The following is a 20763-nucleotide window of genomic DNA, read 5'->3' as shown; positions in this document are numbered from 1 at the left end:
GGCTGGACATGTCACATGGAAGCTGTGCCCACCCCATTGCCGGAAATGGCAAAACAGTGCCGATACATCGCACGATGTCACATGACATCCCAAGTTTGACATGTCTGCCTTAAAGTCATACTTCCCTATGCTCCAGTATAAATTGCTGAGAATAGCTCGTGTTGCTTAAAGAACAGCAAACTTCCAAAATACATGCAGTTGAAGTTTATCATGGCCTATTGGCTTAAGAGGAAGAACTAGGAAAATCTGAATAGGCTTGGCAGCATAGCCACATACCTGGTCTAAGATAACAAGGCTAAGTAAAGGCTTATATATGGCTTATAATGATCTCTTGCAGGCTCTGGTCTTCCTGTAGAAATCTATCGGATAATGTTTTCTGTGACTTTCTCAGACATTCTAACAAGATTGATTAACATACCCAAGAGACAATTCAGAACTTGTTCATCTAAGAACAGATTTGCTACTCAGTTTTTTTTCAAACCTACTAGCTCCATTAATTTCTTCCTCTTACTCCTGTTCCTAATACTCTACTCAGAAGAGTCAGAAATACTGGGTTAAGGGTGAGGAATCCACGAATCCCTCACAATTGGTCCTGATGATTGAAGTGGCCGAAATGTATAATTCGGCAACACTTGAAAGACTTTAAAGGTTTCCTATCTTTACATTAGACTAAACCTGGAATTTTAGGTTCTCTGTCAGCTGTAAAACTACCCACTCCTGGGTCAACGGAGGTCTTAACAATATCCTCTCATTTTCTAAAGTATTCCTCCCACAAACAAGAAGAATTGGCAAAAGGCCTTACCTGGTGCAGACACTCCATAGCCATGGCCAAGGTTGGCAATGACATAAGGCTCATTTAAAGTTATCCAAAATTTCACCTTGTCTCCCAGTCTTTGAAAAATGAGGTTTGCGTAGTCTTTAAACCTCTGAACGATGGTGTCATTTTCCCACCCTCCAATGTTTTGGAGGGCCTGAGGGAGATCCCAGTGGTACAGGGTGATCTAGAGTTGAAGACATGCATTTGCAAAAGTCTATCATTTTTGCTCAATTAACCAGTCATCTGTGTAGTGGCAAGTAGTAAATGTATTACTTTGGGAGAAATGGTTTATTAAACTCTTCTACAAAACCACAGCCAAGTCATGGGGTACAAATATATAATGTTTCAGTCAACAAATGTGAAATGCTTCCATGTTGTAACCTTTGTACTGTCAATTAAGAGACTTTGTGCATGCCATTATACTGTATTTGGCTTGTTAGCAGGTATTTGGATGGAAATAAAGATTAGTGCAAATCTTACAAACATGTATAATAATAATAATAATAATAATAATAAAGTTGGAAGGTACTTTAGAGGTCATCTAGTCCAACCCCCTGCTCAGGTAGGAAACCCTATCCCATTTCAGACAAATGGCTGTCCAGTCTCTTCTTAAAAACTTCCAGTGTTGGAGCATTCACCGCTTCTGGAGGCAGGTTGTTCCACAGGTTAATTGTTCTAATTGTCTAATTGTCAGAACGTTTCTCTTTAGTTCTAGGTTCCTTCTCTCCTTGATTAGTTTTTATCCGTTGCTTCTTGTCCTGCCTTCAGGTGCTTTGGAGAATAGCTTGACTCCCTCTTCTCTGTGGCAGCCCCTGAGATATTGGAACACTGCTATCATGTCCCCCCTCATCCTTCTCTTCGTTAAACTAGACAGACCCAATTCCAGCAACCGTTCCTTATATGCTTTAGCCTCCAGCCACTTGATCATCTTTGCATTCTTTCTAGAGTCTCAACATCTTTTTTACATCGTGGTCACCAAAACTGGATGCAGTATTCCAAGTGTGGCCTTACCAAGGCATTGTAGAGTGGCATTAATACTTCACGTGATCTTGATTCTATCCCTCTGTTAATGCAGACTAACACTGTGTTGGCTTTTTGGGTAGCTGCAGCACACTGCTGAGTCATATTTAGGTGATTGTCCACGAGGACTCCGAGGTCCCTCTCACAGTTGCTATGTTCTTGTGAGATTGTATACCCAGCCTTCTTCTGACTATTGTATATCCAACCTTGACTATAGATAGTCCTTGACTGACATTATAATAACACTGAAAACAATGACCTACAACTGGTCCTCACAGTTACAACTGCTGGCAGCATCTCCATGGTCACACGATCTAAATTTGGGTGCTTGGCAATTGGCATACAGTATATTTACAATGATCCTAGCATCCTAGAATCACGTGATCACCATTTTTGACCTTCCCAGCTGGCTTCCAACAACCAAAGCCAATGGGGGGAAGCCAGGTTCACTTAATAGCCGTGTGATTCATCTAATGACTTCAGTGATTCGCTGACAACCGTGGCAAAAAAAAAAAGGGTCATAAAATTGGGCACAATTCGCTTAACATCCCCCTTCCCTTAGCAATGGAGATTCTGGTCCCCATTGTGGCTGTAAGTCAAGAACTACCTGTATATTGCAAATTATCAACTTGAAAGGTAACATCTTATATTCCCCCTTCCAAATATATGCTGCAGATTGTAAGGAATCTCGCGCTGTTTTTACCTGAGGTTGGATATTTGCTTCCAGAAGTGCATCCACAAGTCTTTCATAGTATTTCAGGCCAGCTTCGTTGATGTGCTTGGTGGTCCCATCTGGGAGAATGCGAGGCCAGGAGATTGAAAAACGATAATGGGTCACCTTGATATCTTTCAGGGCAGCCACATCTGCCTCTATTTTGTGGTAGCTGTCACAAGCTATATCTCCATTGTCATCACTGTCGATTTTCAAAGGCGTGTGAGCAAACTGGTCCCAAATACTGAGGCCTTTCCCATCTTCTCTCCAAGCTCCTTCAATCTTTAAAGAAAGGGAAGTTATTTATCTTGGGTTTATTACATCTTCCCTGCAAGGCAATAATCATACATACGATTCCAATTTGATCCTCATCAAAAGAGTGTAAATTTAGACGGAGAGAATGAGAAAGACAGAGACTCTTTAGGGTCGAATTTGAACCCAGCTTTGGCCAACCCTAGACTAATACTTAGATCATGCTGGCTCTCACTTCAATGACTCACCGCTAAGGACAAAATTAGCAGTATGATTATATTGACTATTAAAAAAAAAAAAGAGAGAGAGAGTTTAAGAACTGGCAATGTTGCATGTTTCCCTTCCTCTCCCTTTTTTTCTGGTGTTTGAGTAAATTTGTCAAAAGAAGAATTCCTGTTACTCTTATAAGCTTCATTTGGTCTAATAAGCATGTTTCTTTATTATGGAATTTGAATGATCATTAAAGCGGTAATTCGCCATCATCAAGATAAATGCTAATTTAGAAAAAAGAATTCTCCAGACATTCTAGAACAGTGATGGCAAAACTTTTAGAGGCTGAGTGCCCAAAAACTGCCCTGGGCCCGCCCCTGCTCCATCCCCCACCTCACCTCAGCCCGCCTCCTGCCCACCTGCCTGCAGGGCCACCCACCACCTCCATGGCCCACCACAGATCACCCAGGTGGCCCTGCAGCGCCACGTTGGCCACGTCCTCCACCCACACCCTGCAGCATCATCTGCACACGACAGGGCACAAGGATGGAGTCTTGTCCCCACTGCCTGGCTGTCATGTCCTTGGCTGCGCTGCTCCTCATGGGCCACATCCAGGAGCAACTCTGCTCTGGGGGGAGCTGCTGGTGAGGAGGGGGTCACGGGGGAGGCAGGGCTGGGGCGATGGCACACGTGCTCACAGAGAGGCTTCTAAGTGCCGCCTCTGGCACACGTGCCATAGGTTTGCCACCACTGTTCTAGAACCAGCATCAGGTCACGTGCATGAGTCAGACCAATTACCGCCCGGGAGAAGCTGATCTCTACCACGTAGTCCATGAATTTCTCAACCAGTCCCACTCTCAGAGTGAGTCGATACTGAAATTCCCCAGCACGACCAGATGGGGAATCCAATCCCTGTCAAGTTATCAAATCCAGCAGCTCAGATAAGGACAGTGCTGGCCAGCATGTTAGGTGGTAAACAAGCAGTACCACTAGCAAAGCAAAGCATCTGATCATAGCCAAAAGGATCATTGCTCTATTCTGGCCCTTCCTTAGATTTATAGCTTCTGAAACAGGAATATCTCCAAATTGGGCTACAGTTGTATGTACAAGTCTGTTTGCACTTCCTTTCCACATAGCAGAGGATTACGGTCTTATTATAACAAGACTTGACATTTAGTAATAGCAGCCTGAGCCCAAGTCTCCCAACCATCTGGCATCCAAAAATTCAAGTAAGTCTTGAAAGTGACTGTATCCAGTGGTGGGATTCAAATATGTGAACAGATGGTTCTCTGTGTGGATGCTTCTTCCGGGAGTCCTTCTGGGCCTGGGCAACAAAAAATTAGCTACTGGTTCTGCCAAACTGGTGCAAATTGGCTGAATCCCACCACTGACTATATTGCCTTCCGCCAGTCTCATTCCTTTGCCGTACTCTCCAGTTCCTCTTCACCCTTCCAACCCCAGGCTGTAATTTCCCATGCTTCTCCCACTCCAAGCCTTCTTTATGGTAGTCTGGTTGGTGAATCCCCTAATTTTCTACTACCACTACTAGATACAGGCATTGTAGCTATCTAGCCAGTGGCTATTTAGGCCAGATCTAACAAATCTCCCAACAAATTTCACAATGTTCTTAATAAAGTTCTATATCAAGGCATGTTTTTTTTTAACCTGATATGCAGCTGTGGCCACACTCCAATAGAAATTCTTGCGAAATTCTCCATAAAGGAACTTATCTTCTTTTGGCAGTGGGTATCCATTGTTACGTATGATTTCTGAATAATATATAGCAGACTCCTTTGGGGTTCTAGGCCTGTGTGGATCTTCAAAGTCAACCTGGTGTAGGCCAAATCTTGGCTCGTAACCTTGTAGCCATTCAAAATTATCCATAAGTGACCAAGCAAAAAAGCCACGAAGATTTACTCCATCCAGTTTGTAAGCTAAAAAAAAAAAAAATAGAAAATCAAAAGACTGATTTCGTATTGGATATACAGTATTTACTATAATGTTAAAAAAGAAAATAAACTTAGGAAACAAGAAAAGGAGTTGATGATTCACTCCTGTTGACTTATGTGTAAGGATACGTAGCATTCTTGGGAACAGCTAGAAGTAAATTGTCCTTCAGCTCACATTTACCTGCAATTTCAAGGGATTTACTCTCAGATTTCAAGACCCATGACCTTAAGAATGCAAATTTCAGCACACACAAATGCAGCCTTTCTGAATTTGGTGCTTCAGACATGCTGGATCTACAACTCTCAGAACTGCAGGCCAGAATTTTTGTTGAACAAGGCTTGTTGTTGTTGTTAGTTGCGAAGTCTGACCCATCGCAACCCCATGGAAAATGTTCTTCCAGGCTTTCCTGTCCTCTACCATCTTCTGGGAGTAGATTTAAACTCACATCTACTGCTTCAGTGACTCCATCCAGCCACCTTATTCTCTGTCGTCCCCTTCTTCTATTGCCCTCAATCATTCCCAGCATTAGGCTCTTCTCCAGTGAGTCCTCCCTTCTCATTAGTGGCCAAACTACTTGAGTTTCAACTTCAGGATCTGGCCTTCTAAAGAGCAGTTGGGGTTGATCTCCTCTAGGACTGACCGGTTTGATCGCCTTGCAGTCCAAGGAACTTGCAGGAGTCTACAATCCTACATGTTTTTCTCTGGGAGGAAATCCCTTTGAACTCTGAAGAAACAACCTCATTTGCAGGAGGCAAAATCTCACAGAATACATGAGAAATTTCCTCTAAGAAAGCATGACTAAAACTTAGTGGTCGTTCCGGAAAACAATGATTTTTCAGATGTAAAAGTAATTGAAAAGTTAATTCAGACTTAGTGCATTTAAAATGATAAGCTGGTACAATCCTGCATAATTTTATTCTGAATTCCTAAAGGGTCAATAGCATTTACTGTCAGGAATGCATGCTTAGGTTTGCACGCTTGATTTCATTACTTTAAATGGAGTCATTCTTAATTTATATTTTTATCTAATGGTGCAATACCAAGGATATTTTGCCAGTGGTAAATTCCACTGAGCCCTATGTACTTTGCTCCCTTTCAACATTATTTAAAGCTTGGATTAATTTAGTTGAGTAATAAGATGACTATAAGCAACGTGTCAAATTTGGCTGTACTCTTTTTTTCTTTAGGTTTTTCTAATAAAACAAAATTAAATCGATACCTAGCATAAAGCAAAGCAAAGCAGTCTCTAGATTATTTACAAGAACGCCTCTGGGCTTCTGTTCATTCCTCGGAAAAGGGCAAAGGTGAGCTGAATTAGTGCAATCAGTACTCAAGATTCCCTCTTGGAACTTAGATGTTCCACCTTGGCAACCAGATGGTCAAAAAGCCCACGATAAGTCTAAATTTTCGAAGGACGTCCAACAACCACTGAACCCAAAAATATACCTATGCTTCCTATCTGCAAGCAGATATTGAATTGCTATTATTAAGCTTTATCAAGAGTCGTTGGAAGTTGGGCGGCAGATACATTTCATAAATTATTATTTTCATTACCTTTCAAAGCTTCATCAATGTAGGTTTTATAATAAAATATCCTTTTGGTATCATCCACATCCGACTTAGCTCTTATTCCAATTCCATTTTTGGTAATGTAAATAGGTGGATTGCCATATTCCTCCTTGATCCAGTTGAGGAGCCTCCGAAGTCCCCATGGCACGGCTGGCGTACCGGCCAGGGCTGTGCCTGGCCACGACAAATCTTTCTTCAGGACTCTTTCTTGATCAAGTTCATAAGAAGATGATTTCAGCTTGGTGGTTTTGTGCTCTATAAAGCTGGTGGTATAATAATTTAAGCAGAAGACATCTGCTGTGCCCCGGATAAATTGTTTCTCTTCTTCAGTGAGAACCGGAAGCCGGGAGACTGGCAGTTTCTGTAAGTCAGTCCTGTTTCCCACTGTCCATTTCATGGCACTTGGATAATCGCCATTTTTAAAAATTGGATGTGCAAACCATCCTGCAGTGAACTGGAGGGAACGATCCGCTGCTTTTACGTTGAGGGAATTTTTCCGTGCCTTCGGTTCAACCCAGTCAATGTTGAGACTTATGGAAATTACACCTTTCTGGCTTTTCCTATACTTCTGGTCATATGTATGATATACCTTGGCATGAGCCTTCAGTATTATATGACCAACCTTATAGAGAGCATCACCTGGATTGTTTTCTACATTTGGAGGGTGGACCCCTGTGTCATAGCCAAACCATGCAATTGTGACAGGTTCATTGAAAGTAATCCAGAACTTAACCCTGTCACCAAAAGTCTGAAAACAGAAGTCGGCATAACTATGAAACAGTTCAATTAGATCAGGGTTTTCCCACCCACCAATATCTTGAAGAGCTTGAGGCAGATCCCAATGGTATAAAGTGACCATTGGTGTAATATTTGCAGCCAGTAAACCATTAATCAATCGGTTGTAATAATCAACACCATGACTATTTATAGACTGGATTCTGCCATCTGGAAAAATTCGAGACCATGAGAAGGAGAAGTGGTAACTTTTCACCTTTAAAGCTCTCAATAAATAAAGATCTTCATCTACTTTATTGTAGCTGTCACAAGCTACATCTCCAGTGTTATTGTTCTTAATTTTTCCCGACGTATGAGTAAAGTTATCCCATATGCTAGGACCTTTTCCATCTGCATCCCAGCCTCCTTCAATCTGATAGGCAGAAGTGGAAACGCCCCACAGAAAATCTTTTGGGAAAGTATCATAAAAATACATGTCTCTTTCAAAATTAGTCTGACCAGAAAACTTTTCCCAAACTATCTTTGCTTTTGATGGGACTTCAGAGGCTGACAAATTAGGCAACCTTGAGAACATAGAAAAATCCGTTCTGAATGGCTGGGTATGTGTTATCATGCTTGCGTTAGGAAATCCATTATTTTCAATCACGGAAGAGAAGAAATATGCAGATTTTCTTGGCGTCCTTTGTCTATCGGCATCTTCAAAATTCACGTTATGGAGGCCAAATTTTTGACTATAACCTGACACGCCTTCGAAACCATCAATCAGTGATCGGGCAATATATGCCCGAACATCCACAGCATCTTCCTTTACAGCTGTTGAGCAAAGAACAAACAATTTATTCAGATTTTCATTCAGTCCTGTAAAATACACAGAATAACCACAACTTTATTCTGCTTTCATCTACACTGTACAAAGTGATGTGAATATGTGCAGGCCATAGATGGTCTCTCAGTAGGATCAGAACCTACCAGGCATGGAAGATCAGGTCCACATACGAAGGTCCAATTCAACTGATTTATTGCTAAACAGCCTATGCACAGAAATCTTTTTAAGTAACAGTACCTGCTTGGAGTTACATAAGGTCCATGGAATTCAAGGAGGGTTGGTCTTAGTTCACTTGTGGCTACATAGGGATTCTAGACTGATCCCTCTTTTAACTCCACTCCCAGGTTCTGCCACTCTTTCCCCTACAGAACCAGCACTATATTCAATTTTATTTAGTTTGAAATGCAATTACTCCTCTGTTAAAAATTATACTTTGGTATCAGGTTTTGGAAAAGTTCTGGGATTGTAAACAAGACTTTGGGGGAACTGCAGCCAACCCTGTTTATTGTATATCTTTGATATACAAGACATAAAAAGGTGATATGGTAGTAAACCTCTTAATTCAACAAGGGAAGCTAAAAACATTATAATTGATTGTATCATATATAACTCACAGCTGGACAAGTGAACTAACATTTTCGAAAGCTTCATGATCAAATAAAGCCTTTTGACCGTTACATCGACAGTCTCTGATTCACCTGGATGCATAAATATCCACTAATGCTGTAGTGACCAGATGACCATCAATGCTTCTCTTATCAAGGATTTCATTGCAAAGGCCCAGGCATTCCAGCATTACCCATCAAGCATCACTGAGCCTTCTGTCACCCATGAGACTATACATGAGAAATGGCCTTTGATTGTATCAATAGATTGGCTTTCCCAGTGATGGCTAACAATCCTTTGTGCCACCTGAAGCTTAGTAGTAGACCCCCAAGCCAGTGCCACCCACCTTTCATGGTTTGGTATTAGAAGGCAAAGAGTAGATTTGTATGTTTTAAGCCAGGATAAATAACAGGCCAAAATGAAGCCTTGAAGGAATCCTTCTCTCTGGGACAGCTCTAGGAAGTGAAGTAGCTCTCCATTTCTGGACAATGGGTTGATCAAAGAACTTGATCAAACCAGTTATTTCACTAGCCTGGAACAATCTTCTGAGCAGAAGACATTTCCACCAAAGTGTAAAAGTCAAGTAAGTTGCCCAGCCTTGATGCTTTTAATTGGAGGCAATGAGGCACTCTCTTAAAGAAGGCCAGAGCTGTGATTGAAAACAAGTCACTCTAGAACAGAGTTCCCCAATCTTTTGGGCACCAGGGACCGGTTCCGTGGAGAGAGGTTTTTCCACGGACCAGAGGGGGCGTGGTTTTATATGCTGCCTGCATCTCATGGATGGGGCTTTGCTTGTTTGTGCAGACTGGTTGATGGCATGCTGTAGACTGGTACTGGTCCACAGACCGGGGGTTGGGGACCCCTGCTCTAGAACGTGAAGTAATACCTCTTGGCAGTTTTATTGGAAAAGCCTTTGTAACTGGAACCGCACTCTGTATATGTTTTAATGCTTTGGCTCCTGAAAGCATGGGAGATATGAAATGACATTTGATCATTTTTACATCTGTTTTGAGGGTATGTGAAATTGATTAAAACAGAATAGGTGGGTTAAACTTAGCAGATGTTTAGTGCATTTATTAAGAAGAGAGAGAAAAATCATGCCACCTAAAATGGTTACATTGCCAAGGGGTTTCAGCAGAATGATCTTTGAGGCTATAGGGACTGCATGTCTGATCTTTGGGTTACTCAAGAAGACGTGCAAATTTTACCTAATCAGATAAATAACATGTGGACGCTAACAACTAGCATCTGGTGAAAGAGCCAAAATATTCCCCAAGCTCTCGGTCACTCAACATGAAAACCTTCTGTACCTTTTAAGGCCTCATTGATATAGAGACGATAGTAATCCACCCTGGCGGTATCATTAATCAAATCGGCTCCATCATCAATAGGTGCACCATTTGCCGCGATGTAAATGGGGATATTGGTCTTTGTATATTCTTCAGACACAAATTGCAGCAATCTCCTTAACCCCCAGGGCACAACATACAGCCAGGATGCAGCTGTTGTTGGCCAAGAAGGATCCACATCTCGGGAAAAGCCTCCAATAGTCTCATAATCCGAAGTACAGGTTTGGTTATCCAAAGGACCAACAAGCCTAGAAGTATAATGAGAAAGGCCAAAGAAGTCAGCTGTTCCTCGCACCATCTTCTTCTCCTCGCTGGTGAAGGTGGGGAGTTTGGCAATGTTGGCAGAGCACTGCTTAATTGTCTCCTCAATCTGGGATTTCAGGATCTCTGGATAATCACCATTAACAAATATTGGGTGAGCAAACCAACCCAACATGAATTGCAAGTAGCGCTCGGCTGCTTTCAAATCCTGGGGAGATCTGGGATTTCGGGGTTCAGCCCAGTCAGAGTTCAACACTATGCCAACCTTCCCTTGCTGTTGGGGACGATACTGCTTGTTGTAAACATGCCAAGTTCGAGCATGTGCCTTGAGGATGATGTGAGCCACCTGTTGGAAAAGAGAAACATATAATAAAATCAGTAGACATTACTCCACGGAGTATTTTATTAGAAGTTACAAATTCAGGTGCTAGTGTCTCTGGCAAGAAGGGATCCGAAAAAAATGTTAATCCAGGGGATATTATATCAGCAAGTTCTATTGTTCATCTACTGAGGTTCCTGATTTAGCCTTGACTAACCATATTCTGAGAAGGAAAATCTAAGGATTTTCTCAGCCCATTTTTTTTAGGGCTTCAGCACAGAGACAGGACCCTCCATAGCAAGCAGATGGATTACAATAGGCCAAACGGGGTTTAAGAGTTTGGCTCTTTCCATTCCAGATACATGTGGAAGGTTCTGAGGGTGTTCTGGGGACCATGAAGGAGAAATTGGCACCATGTGCAACCCACTGGTTGCCCACTTCTCTCTTCAATGCCTAGCAGTTTGATCTTCGCCTTCAAGACTTGGATTTCTCGTTCTTCTTTTCAAATTTTTAAATAGGTGATGTAAATCAACTCAAGCCTCAGATTAAGTAGCAAATAACAACGACCTCTTGTTCGTCTTCAACCTTTCAGTTAGGGCAAGTATTATTGCTTCTGGTACCTGATAGGATGCTACGCCTGGACTGACGATTCCTGGAGGATGCTGTCCTGTACCATAGCCAGCATAGCTAATGACCCAGGGTTCATGGAAGGTAATCCAGAGTTTGACGCGATCTCCAAAAGTGGCAAAGCAGAAAGCGGCATAGTTTGCAAAAGCGTCAATGATGGTTTCGTTCTGCCAGCCACCAATGTCCTGCAGCACTTGAGGAAGGTCCCAGTGGAACAAAGTCACCATGGGTTCAATGCCAGAATCCAGCAAGCTGTCAATGAGCTTGTTGTAGTAACTCACTCCTTGAGGGTTCAGGCTGCTCTTGTCTCCATTGGCAAAAATCCTAGGCCACGATATAGAAAATTTGTAGATCTTGGGATAAAGGCCCCTAAGCAGATAAACATCATATTCAACCTTGCGGTAACTATCAGAGGCTATGTTGGCGGTTTGATTCTTATGGATTTGGCCTTGATATCCATACCGATCCCAGATACTCTCTCCTTTCCCATCTTCTGCCCAGGCTCCTTCCACCTTAAAAGATGCTGTTGATGTACCCCAGAGGAAACCATGAGGAAAAGTATCTGTCAAAAAAGAGTCTCTTTCCAGCTCAGTTTGGTTAGCAAATTTTTCCCAAATCTTTTGATAGTTTGAAAGCAGAGTCACAGCACGGGTGGAGTCTTCCTTCTGCTTGGATGGAATAGCTGGATCCTCGTGGGAGCTTTAAAAGACACATGACTATATCAATAGCTGCACTTTTTATAATGACTCATTTCAAAGGAATTCATTCAAATCATTCAAGTTTTGGAAAGTAATTTCAAAATATAGATTGTGTTATGCAAAATTGTTGTGAAAACCATATTTGTTGTGAGAATCGTCCAGGGTTTAGGACAAGAACCATCTTTAGTATATAGACTTTCATAAAACATACCACAAATAAAGAAATCCAAAGCAAGTGCTGAATTGTTGCTGTGATACCTCAATGCAAACTCTGTCCTTTTGTACATGCATCATGACATTACACCCATGTATGCAAGGGGTGGAATTTGTCTCCAACAGTATGATGCATGTTGGTCATTCTGATGACTAGTCTAGATTTCTCTCTATAAATCAGACTAACAGGTAGAAAGTCTGCTGGACAAATAAAATACCTCTTCATTGGTAAGAGAGATGTTTATATTATAAAGTTCAAACCATATTGGCTTATATTTTGTCTGCACATGGGAATGTCTTCACATGCATGTGTATGTGTATGTATGCATACAGATAAACATACACACAGGCACAGACACATAATAAAAAGAAGCCTACATCTGAATCTGAATCTGAAGACCTCCAAAGATTTTGATCTTCAGCTCCAGGGCTTCAAGAGAGCTGATACAGCCCATCTGGAAAGTAACAATGTCCGTGATGCATACACCAGATTGGAAAGGAGAGCATATATACTGTTAAATACTCGGTTCGGTTGCAAATGATGACTAAACACGGCAAAGTTCAACAACTCTTTATTCCTTTTTAACAAGACTCCAACAGAGAGCAACAGGCACGCAGGCTTCTTTTAAGCGACCAGAGACCCGGACAAAAAACACAACAAAGTAGCAGGGCGTTTTCGCGCCTTGCGCATGCGCACAAGGCCGGTGCCACTCAGTCTGGTCCCGGGCAGCCTTTGGAATGCCCGGGACCAATGCAATGTCCCGAGCCTGCTTTTGCAGGCTCAGGATACAACATATACCATAAACATGCTGTTGATGAAAGTAGCTATTTCAGAACTGGGCAAAATGTCAGCAATCTCTTTTCTTGATCTGGTTAATATAGGGAAGCCATTTTATGAGAGCAGTATGAATAACAACTCATCAGGGTTCTGAGAGCAGATAGTGTTTAACAGACAGGCGGTTATCAGATAGTCAAACAATACACAGCAATGAGTTGTAAGACTGACTTCTCATGATCCGACAACCCAGGGGTACTTTAGGAGGAAAGCAGAGGGCTGTAGTCAAAATTTTGGGGAAAGAGCTATGGCTTTAAGAGTAGGGTTCTCCCCCTCCCAATTCCTAGCTGAATCCCAGGGTTCCTTATTTATAAAGCAGCCAGACTATCCTCACAATATGAAGTTAAGAATAGATGTAACATATTTAGGCAATATGGTGTTTGCCATCTCTTGAACTGCCAGATTGCTCTTCCAAAACATTTTAAGTCTAGAACAGTTGGGCTACCTAAAACTACAATGGCCACTTATATAGCACTCCTAAAGTCACAAACACAGTTTTTGTCAAGCACGGGATTTCTCAAGTTAATACGAAATATAGTTTTGATTTATTGCACTAGCATTATAAGTTGCTGACCAAAATGTTTGCACTTACAAAATATTTATTATAAGAGGCATATAAAGACTGCGGGGAAAAAACATGCACTTTATTTAATCACACACAAGGATAAAAATTAATATTTCATACCTTCCTTTTGGAATGGCTAAGTTCTCTAAGAAGGAATTCACATCATAGCCTTTCACCTGTGCGTCCGCTTCATATATGGTTGGAAAATAGAGAACAGAATCAATGCAATAAATAGATAATCAAGAATAAGTAAGAACTTTCAGTTTGACCACTGGTCCTTCTTAGGCATATCAGCTCTTTAGCAAGAGAGGTCTAAAACATTCTGCTATGTGCAATATCCTCCATCAAACCCAAGAGAAATTGCTTAATTTGCAGCTCTTAAAAAAGGTTATCTTCTAATATGATGTTATTGCTTTCAACCACAAGCCTCCATTTAATTTCCCCCTTCCCACTGAAATAAATAGCATTCTCATTTGCAGTAGTGCAGGAAGAAAATTGCTATATTTCCCTTGCTTTCTAATCCATATGCAGCTATGCCACACAAAAGCACCACTTGTCCTTCCCACTCAAGAAACATACCACTGAAAATGGAAGCCATTGTTGTAGGTAGGTTTTCTCGAACAGAAGAACATTCAGAGAAGTGTAGAGTGAAGAGGAGAACATCCTTATCATATATGAGATGCTGAAACCAAAACATATTAAGCTATGACATGTGTTAGCCTTGAGGGAGAGTCAAGATCATCCTGGAGAAAATCTGTGTTGCTAGGAATTGAATGACTTGACAATCAATCAGTCAATCAATCAATCAACCAATCAATCAAATCTTACATAAGGGAGAATTAGTCCCTGTAAAAAAGGCAACATTGCTTCTCCTGAGAGCTGTAGAAAGATTTGGTAAATGCTGGTGATTAATGATGTATGAATAAAACTCTCCATCAGCATCTTTCCTCACCCTGAGTTTTCCTGTTATGTTTGATCAAAATCCTCAGACAGCACATTAGAATGGGCCGTAATTGAAAAAGCCTTCCCATTTAGACCAAGGGCAATATTAAAGACTCATTCTCATGCACGCTTAAAAAAAATAGGTAGTCTAAACTGAAATGGATATTGATCAAAAGGAAAGATTTGGAGGCTAGAATATCAGAATATACATACTGGATTTATTACCTACTTAGACGAAGGCTACAGTTTTCTATTCCATTGAGCAGACCCAATAAACATAGATCTTATTTGCAAATAAATGCACTGACCGGTGTGCAAGATTCAGGCAAATTTCTTGGCTTGTTTCTGAGGCAACTTTGTGTACAATTAACTGTAGTGTATCTGTTTTGGAGATGAACAGCCAGCTTAGCACCAAATTGCACTCACATTTATTCAGGGGAACTTAGTTAAGGTTTCCCCAGACAGGCAACGTATCACACCCAGATGTGTTCGCTTACAGAACCTTAGGAGAGAGGTTGATAGTTCAACATATCTGAAAAGCGCTAAATTGAGGAAGGCTGATTCAGAGGCATGCAGAAAGTTTGCATTGAAATAATAATAATAACAACAAAAAGAATAATAATAATAGTAATGAAGTTGGAAGGAACCTTGGAGGTCATCTAGTCCAACCCTATACAATTTCAGACAAATGGCTTTCCAGTCTCTTCTTAAAAACTTCCAGTGTTGGAGCATTCACCGCTTCTGGAGGCAGGTAGATCCACTGGTTAATTGTTCTAACTGTCAGGAAGTTTCTCCTTAGTTCTAGGTTGCTTCTCCCCTTGGTTAGTTTCCATCCGTTGCTTGTTGTTCTGCTTTGGAGAATAGCTTGATTCCCTCTTCTTTGTGGCAGCCCCTGAGATATTGGCAATCCCTGAGATATCACCAAGGCCATTCAAGAGATGGTTCGCAAAATACCACAAAGTAAATTGGTGCAGCTGATCTGAATTACCTTGATTTCACTTAGCATCTTTTCAATACTTGCTTCCTTCTTACAGTTGTACCGTAAGCTGAGAGACAGAAAATCTACGGAGGCCTAAAATGAAACAGAACCTTGTTATGAAGAGGCCATAAACATCTGCAATCATTTCTGCAGCTATACCTCTGGAAGAACATTCATCAGGATAATCATCTAGATATAGGCCAGTGATGGCGAACCTATGGCATGGGTGCCAGAGGCGGCACTCAGAGCCCTCTCTCTGGGCATGCGCGCCGTCGTCCCAGTCCTAGGTCTTCAGCTGGGTTTTATAAAATTTTTTCGCTTTACGCCTCCAACGCCATGTGCAAAAAAAAAAAAAAGGTTCAATCAATCAGTCAATTTCAACTTCTCGCGGGAAAAAAAAAGATCTTGCAAAGTTGGAATTGATTGATTGAACTTTTTAGTTCCACCCAGTCTGCCGTTACCACGTCCACCCAATGGGCCACACCCACCCAATTGGCCACATCCAGCCAATGGGCCACGCCCAGCCAGTGGGCCACACCCACCCGGCACCCGACGATGCATAAGTGGGTTTTGGGTTGCAGTTTGGGCACTCGGTCTCTCAAAGGTTCGCTATCTCTGATATAGGCCTTGCCACCCCCTAACATTATTTGTATGGGATATAATTTTCAGCTGTGAAGACAGGGATCAGTTGCAGTTCCCCCTGGAAACCAAAAACATCACATGCATTCAGTTAGATGACTTACTGATAATTCCCATATGTTTTCTTATATAGAAGACAATAGTTGAAAAAAAATTGAATGAAGATCAATTCTGAAGATATTCTGAATATTCTGAGAATATTAAAGTCTTGTTGGATTCATCTGAGCCAGCATCTTGCTTTTTAAAATAGCATACTTGCAGATTTAGGAAGATTGCTCAGCTAACCTGAATTTTTTGAAAAGTCCTCTTCTGTTCCCCAAAGGCCAGACTTCAAAGGTTGGAATTCCCATAGTGTCATTATAACTAATGGCCTTTTCATGGGATTATTTCTATACATGTATCATATTCCCTTTTGAGATTAGCTAGGCTACTGGCCATTGTAACTAATTGCTGTGAATTCCATAATGGCAACAGATACAGAACAAAATGTTTTGTGCTATATTCTTTTCCAAGAGGGTCTTCAGCTTGGCAGATGTTGGACAATCTCAAACAGGCTACAAGAACTGCTAATGAGTGGTGTTTGCTTTGGGCAATTCTGTGTTGTATGTTTTGTGAGTTAGAATTCTTTTTTTCCCCCCAGCTATAAATTGAAGATATCTGATTCCAAGAAAATTAAACACATTACCCAAACTGAAGATATGAATGATTCTGGAAGAACCAGCTGATTATCACTAAAGTCCAAGGAAATGGATACTTTTCCACCTGAAAAATTAGGAAAAAAAATACCCTGTTATCAGAATCCAAGGAGAAAAACGTATGGAAAGAAAGAACCAGTATTTAAGCAATTAGGAGTCTTCAGATAGTCTTGAGGATTGGGCAGCACTAGAGGATGAATGAATGGATGAATGGATGGGTGGATGGATGAATGAATGAATGAATGAATAAATGATTACAGAACTAGTGAATTATTCAAAAACTAGCAGGATGTGTGCTTGCGTCTGTGCCTGTGGTGCGTAGGGAGTGGGATAGGAAATGGGAATACCCGCTTTGATGGACTTGAGATAATCATGGGAGAAAACAAACAGCTTACATTTAAGAAAGGCAAGACATTAAATAGCAAAGGAGGAACGAATTATTTTGGAGGCAGTAGCTTAGGTAAAAATGGAAGGAGATTTCACTCACAATCGTGTAAGTGGTGAGAAACCTGAGCCAGCATTCCCATCAAATGGAAGGCTCACAGTTTCACATAGCAAAGAAAAATGAGGGAGCTGACAGAGGAACCAAAGCTTCACACCCGATTGACGGTGTGGTGGTCCGTTGGTCCAGGATCCACCAGAAGTTAAAATTGGCAAGTGCAATGAGAACCTCAGTCTTAGAACATCCACAGTACACAGCTGGATAGAGGATAGTAGTAGTATTTACGAAGAAAAGAGGCAGAGAAAAGACAGAAAGCATGGATGTACACTGAACTCTTGGAACTTGATGAGGTCATCTAGAAAGAATATCTATCTATCTATCTATCTATCTATCTATCTATCTATCTATCTATCTATCTATCTATCTATCTATCTATCTATCTATCTATCTATCTATCTATCTATCTTACCTTGAGTGTTTTTTTGATGCACCCTGTCGGCTCAAATATGGGAGAAAGAAATCTTTCATACATACATACACACACACAATGCAAAAAAATTCTGATAAGAGGAAGTTTCAGCTAGACCAGTGGTTCTCAACCTTTTTATTGTCGCAACCCCCAACCGGTCGTAAGTCAAGGACTACTCAACTGGTGCAGCACCGTTTGCAGAATGGGACTTTTGGCGGGCTCAGCAGGGCAGAGACAGCCTGGACAATTCCTATTGGCTTTTGAAAGCCAATAGAATTAGACTCTATTCAAGAGAGTCTATTCTATTGGCTTTCAAAAGCCAACAGAATAAAAGGGAGTAGCACAGCTAAGGAAAAGGGGGGGGGGGAAATGGTGGACTGCGTTGTTTGGTGACCCCCATGAAATGCTCATTCGACCCCAAATGGGGTCCTGACCCACAGGTTGAGAACCACTGAGCTAGACTGAGAATATGATCTGGGGATAGGTCCCCCCCCATTTGGCAATCCAAATGAGCATTTCCTTGACTTTCTGCATTTGGGAATAAGGGAACTGCTTTTTACTCCAGTTGGAGTTATGCCCCCCTCCCCCCCCATATAAAGTACATGTTAAAACTTTAATATAATTGACTTAATGGAAGGAATAATGATTTAGGCAATTTTCCATGTTCCCTAATTCAATTCATTTCCCCCCACCCCTACCCCTATTTGTGGATGAAAAATCTTTCATTCATGCCAATATCACGATATAAATTATCTCCCAGAAATCTAAAGCAGGCAGGAAGAATACATCAAGGAGAGTGGTCAGTTTCACTAAAGACAAATGCTAGGGAAAATAAACTGTGGTCTGTGTGGGAATAAGAATGCAGATAAGAAGGCAGCAATTCAACTGAGTTGAGGTCGATAGGATTCTCTTCGAAATGCTCACCCTTTACTTTTAAGACTACTCTGCTAGTCTTAAAAGACTCCACCTTGTGATACTTCCTAGAATATGTGGCATTAACTTACGAGAGTACTGCACTCACCTATTCTATATGCTCCAATCTCTAAAATTCATGTTGTCCAAAATTGCAATTCATTCACTCATATTCATTCATTCATTCATTCATTCATTCTTTTACCTTCAAATGAATATTTTTCACGGTAGATTTTATAAGCTTTTTGATGTGCTGAAACCAGAATCTGTAGAGGAAAGACTTTCGGATCCTCAGGAGACAATTCCTTGATAATTTCAGGCAAATGGCTGAAAGTGATCCAGGTGTCCACTAATTCACCAAAAGTCCTAAATGAAAAGTCTGCATATTCAGCAAAAAGATTGACAAAAGTGGTAGATCCAGGCTGGGTGCCTAAAGATTTTGGTAAACTATGTTGATGCAGAATCACAATCGGCTTAAGATCCGCAGATATGAGAGTTCTGAGAAGTTGTCGGTAGCATTCCACGTTTGTCTTGTTGGGCTTTCGAGCCTTCATTTCTGGCAGGATACGAGACCATGGCAAGGCCACCTTAAAATGCGTCACACCATTTGCACGGAGTTTGGCAAAGTGCGACGACAAAGAAGCGAGTGACTGTTGATGGCAAAGACAATCTAGCTGAGCTTCTACTGCAGAATGAAATGTAGATTCTCCCATACAGCTTTGGAAATTTAACGTATTCATTAACTCAACAGAAAGAGGCCCTGCTATATAAATATGCCCTTGACCATGGCCGAATTTCCAGTCTTCTCCAGAGCAAGAAAAAGGAAAGAGAAAAACTAAACATATTTTATAAACTAGCTCCATGTCTTTTGAAGCTGCAGCACAAGGACTCATGCCGCCTTTATATTAGATCAGAGATCATAAAATTTAACATTTAACTTTTATAACTGCTAAGATAACAAAGGTGCCCAACTGTGGTGTACTACAATAACACCATGAAAGGTGTAATTCTCTGAACGTCTTTGATTAAAGATAGGAAGCAAGCATTAAGAATGCAGCTTAGTTTGCAGAACTTATTACTTATTAATATACTGCAAGTCCATAGGTCACCAGCCATCCAAATGGAGTCAAGGCAGATGTTGCAAAGATAACAGCCAACAATGCCAATGTAACTTTTGTGGGATGTACTTGGTACATTCATAGCAACATCCCTAAGTACTTTATCCAAATTGTGCTTCAAAGAATCAGAAGATGACTATCCCAAAGGTGCTTTTTCACGAGGCAACTGGACTTTGTTTTTTTCTTTGAAGAGCTTTCTCTTCTCATCCAAGCTTCTTCAGCTCAGACTGGATGGTGGGGAAATGGAAGGATTTATACTCCTTGCAGACAGCTGGTCATTTGCATTCTTTTAGAGAGTTGTTGAGGCCACTTGGAAGTTTAGCTGTGTCCTCAGGGTCACCTGAGTAGTGCAAATGGATGTGGAGCCTTCTTGGAACTGCTGAAATGACTGGAGATGGATGATGCTGTATTCCTCCCCTTCTGTTGAGAGGGCTGCTCAATTTCGACATAGATGGGCTCTTTGACCCCTTTCAAACCAGTGGTCCTCTGTCCAAAATGTGGACGTTGCTATCTTCGAAAAAGTGGTCTTTGTCTTTTAAATGCAGATAGACTGCTGAATCTTGTCCTGTTGGGTTTGTTCTCCTATGTTGTGCCATGCGCTTATGAAGTGGTTGTCAAAAAGAAAAAGAAACAAGTTTAGTTGCCTCGTGAAAAAGCACTTTTCGGATAACTATGACCTGGATGACTGAGAATCTCCATAGACAGAAGAGGGTTAGAATCAATACAGAGGATTCAACATCTGGTTATCTCATCTGGATTCTAAAGCACACAGAAAACTATGACCTTTCCCATAACATGGTATTTTCAACATTAAAAATCCATTTTTACAAAAAACAACAAAAAAACCCCACACACCTTGAGATTTTCTGGAGAAAAAAATTGTGCCATGTGTGAGAACCAAAACTACCCTTGTAGCATGGGCCAACCTGGATTATCAGGATCACGTACCTTTTTTTAAAATTAGATTCCATTTACATCTTAATCAGTGTGTGTGTGTGTGTGT

General features: G+C 41.2%; 1 protein-coding gene across 1 annotated transcript in view; it reads right to left on the bottom strand.

Annotated features, from left to right (window-relative positions):
* The window catches only part of LCT (lactase), a 28307-nt gene extending 8814 nt beyond the window's left edge, over positions 1-19493 (bottom strand). The window contains exons 1-11 of the mRNA XM_039342345.1: positions 18848-19493; positions 16810-16886; positions 15495-15578; positions 14144-14246; positions 13685-13751; positions 11247-11952; positions 10008-10653; positions 6516-8078; positions 4677-4945; positions 2541-2831; positions 803-1001 (exon numbers count right to left, since the gene is read on the bottom strand). Coding sequence (XP_039198279.1) covers positions 803-1001; positions 2541-2831; positions 4677-4945; positions 6516-8078; positions 10008-10653; positions 11247-11952; positions 13685-13751; positions 14144-14246; positions 15495-15578; positions 16810-16886; positions 18848-19382 — 4540 coding nt within the window. The 5' untranslated portion in view covers positions 19383-19493. The remainder of the gene's footprint in view (positions 1-802; positions 1002-2540; positions 2832-4676; positions 4946-6515; positions 8079-10007; positions 10654-11246; positions 11953-13684; positions 13752-14143; positions 14247-15494; positions 15579-16809; positions 16887-18847) is intronic.
* Between the last annotated feature and the right edge of the window lie 1270 nt (positions 19494-20763).

This window comes from Crotalus tigris, unplaced genomic scaffold, assembly GCF_016545835.1.
Source record: "Crotalus tigris isolate CLP2741 ecotype Arizona unplaced genomic scaffold, ASM1654583v1 scf7180000017790.654992, whole genome shotgun sequence".
NCBI classification, from domain to species: Eukaryota; Metazoa; Chordata; class Lepidosauria; order Squamata; family Viperidae; genus Crotalus; species Crotalus tigris.
The sequence above is the reverse complement of the archived record's forward strand: the minus strand, read 5'-3'. Positions and strand labels throughout refer to the sequence as shown.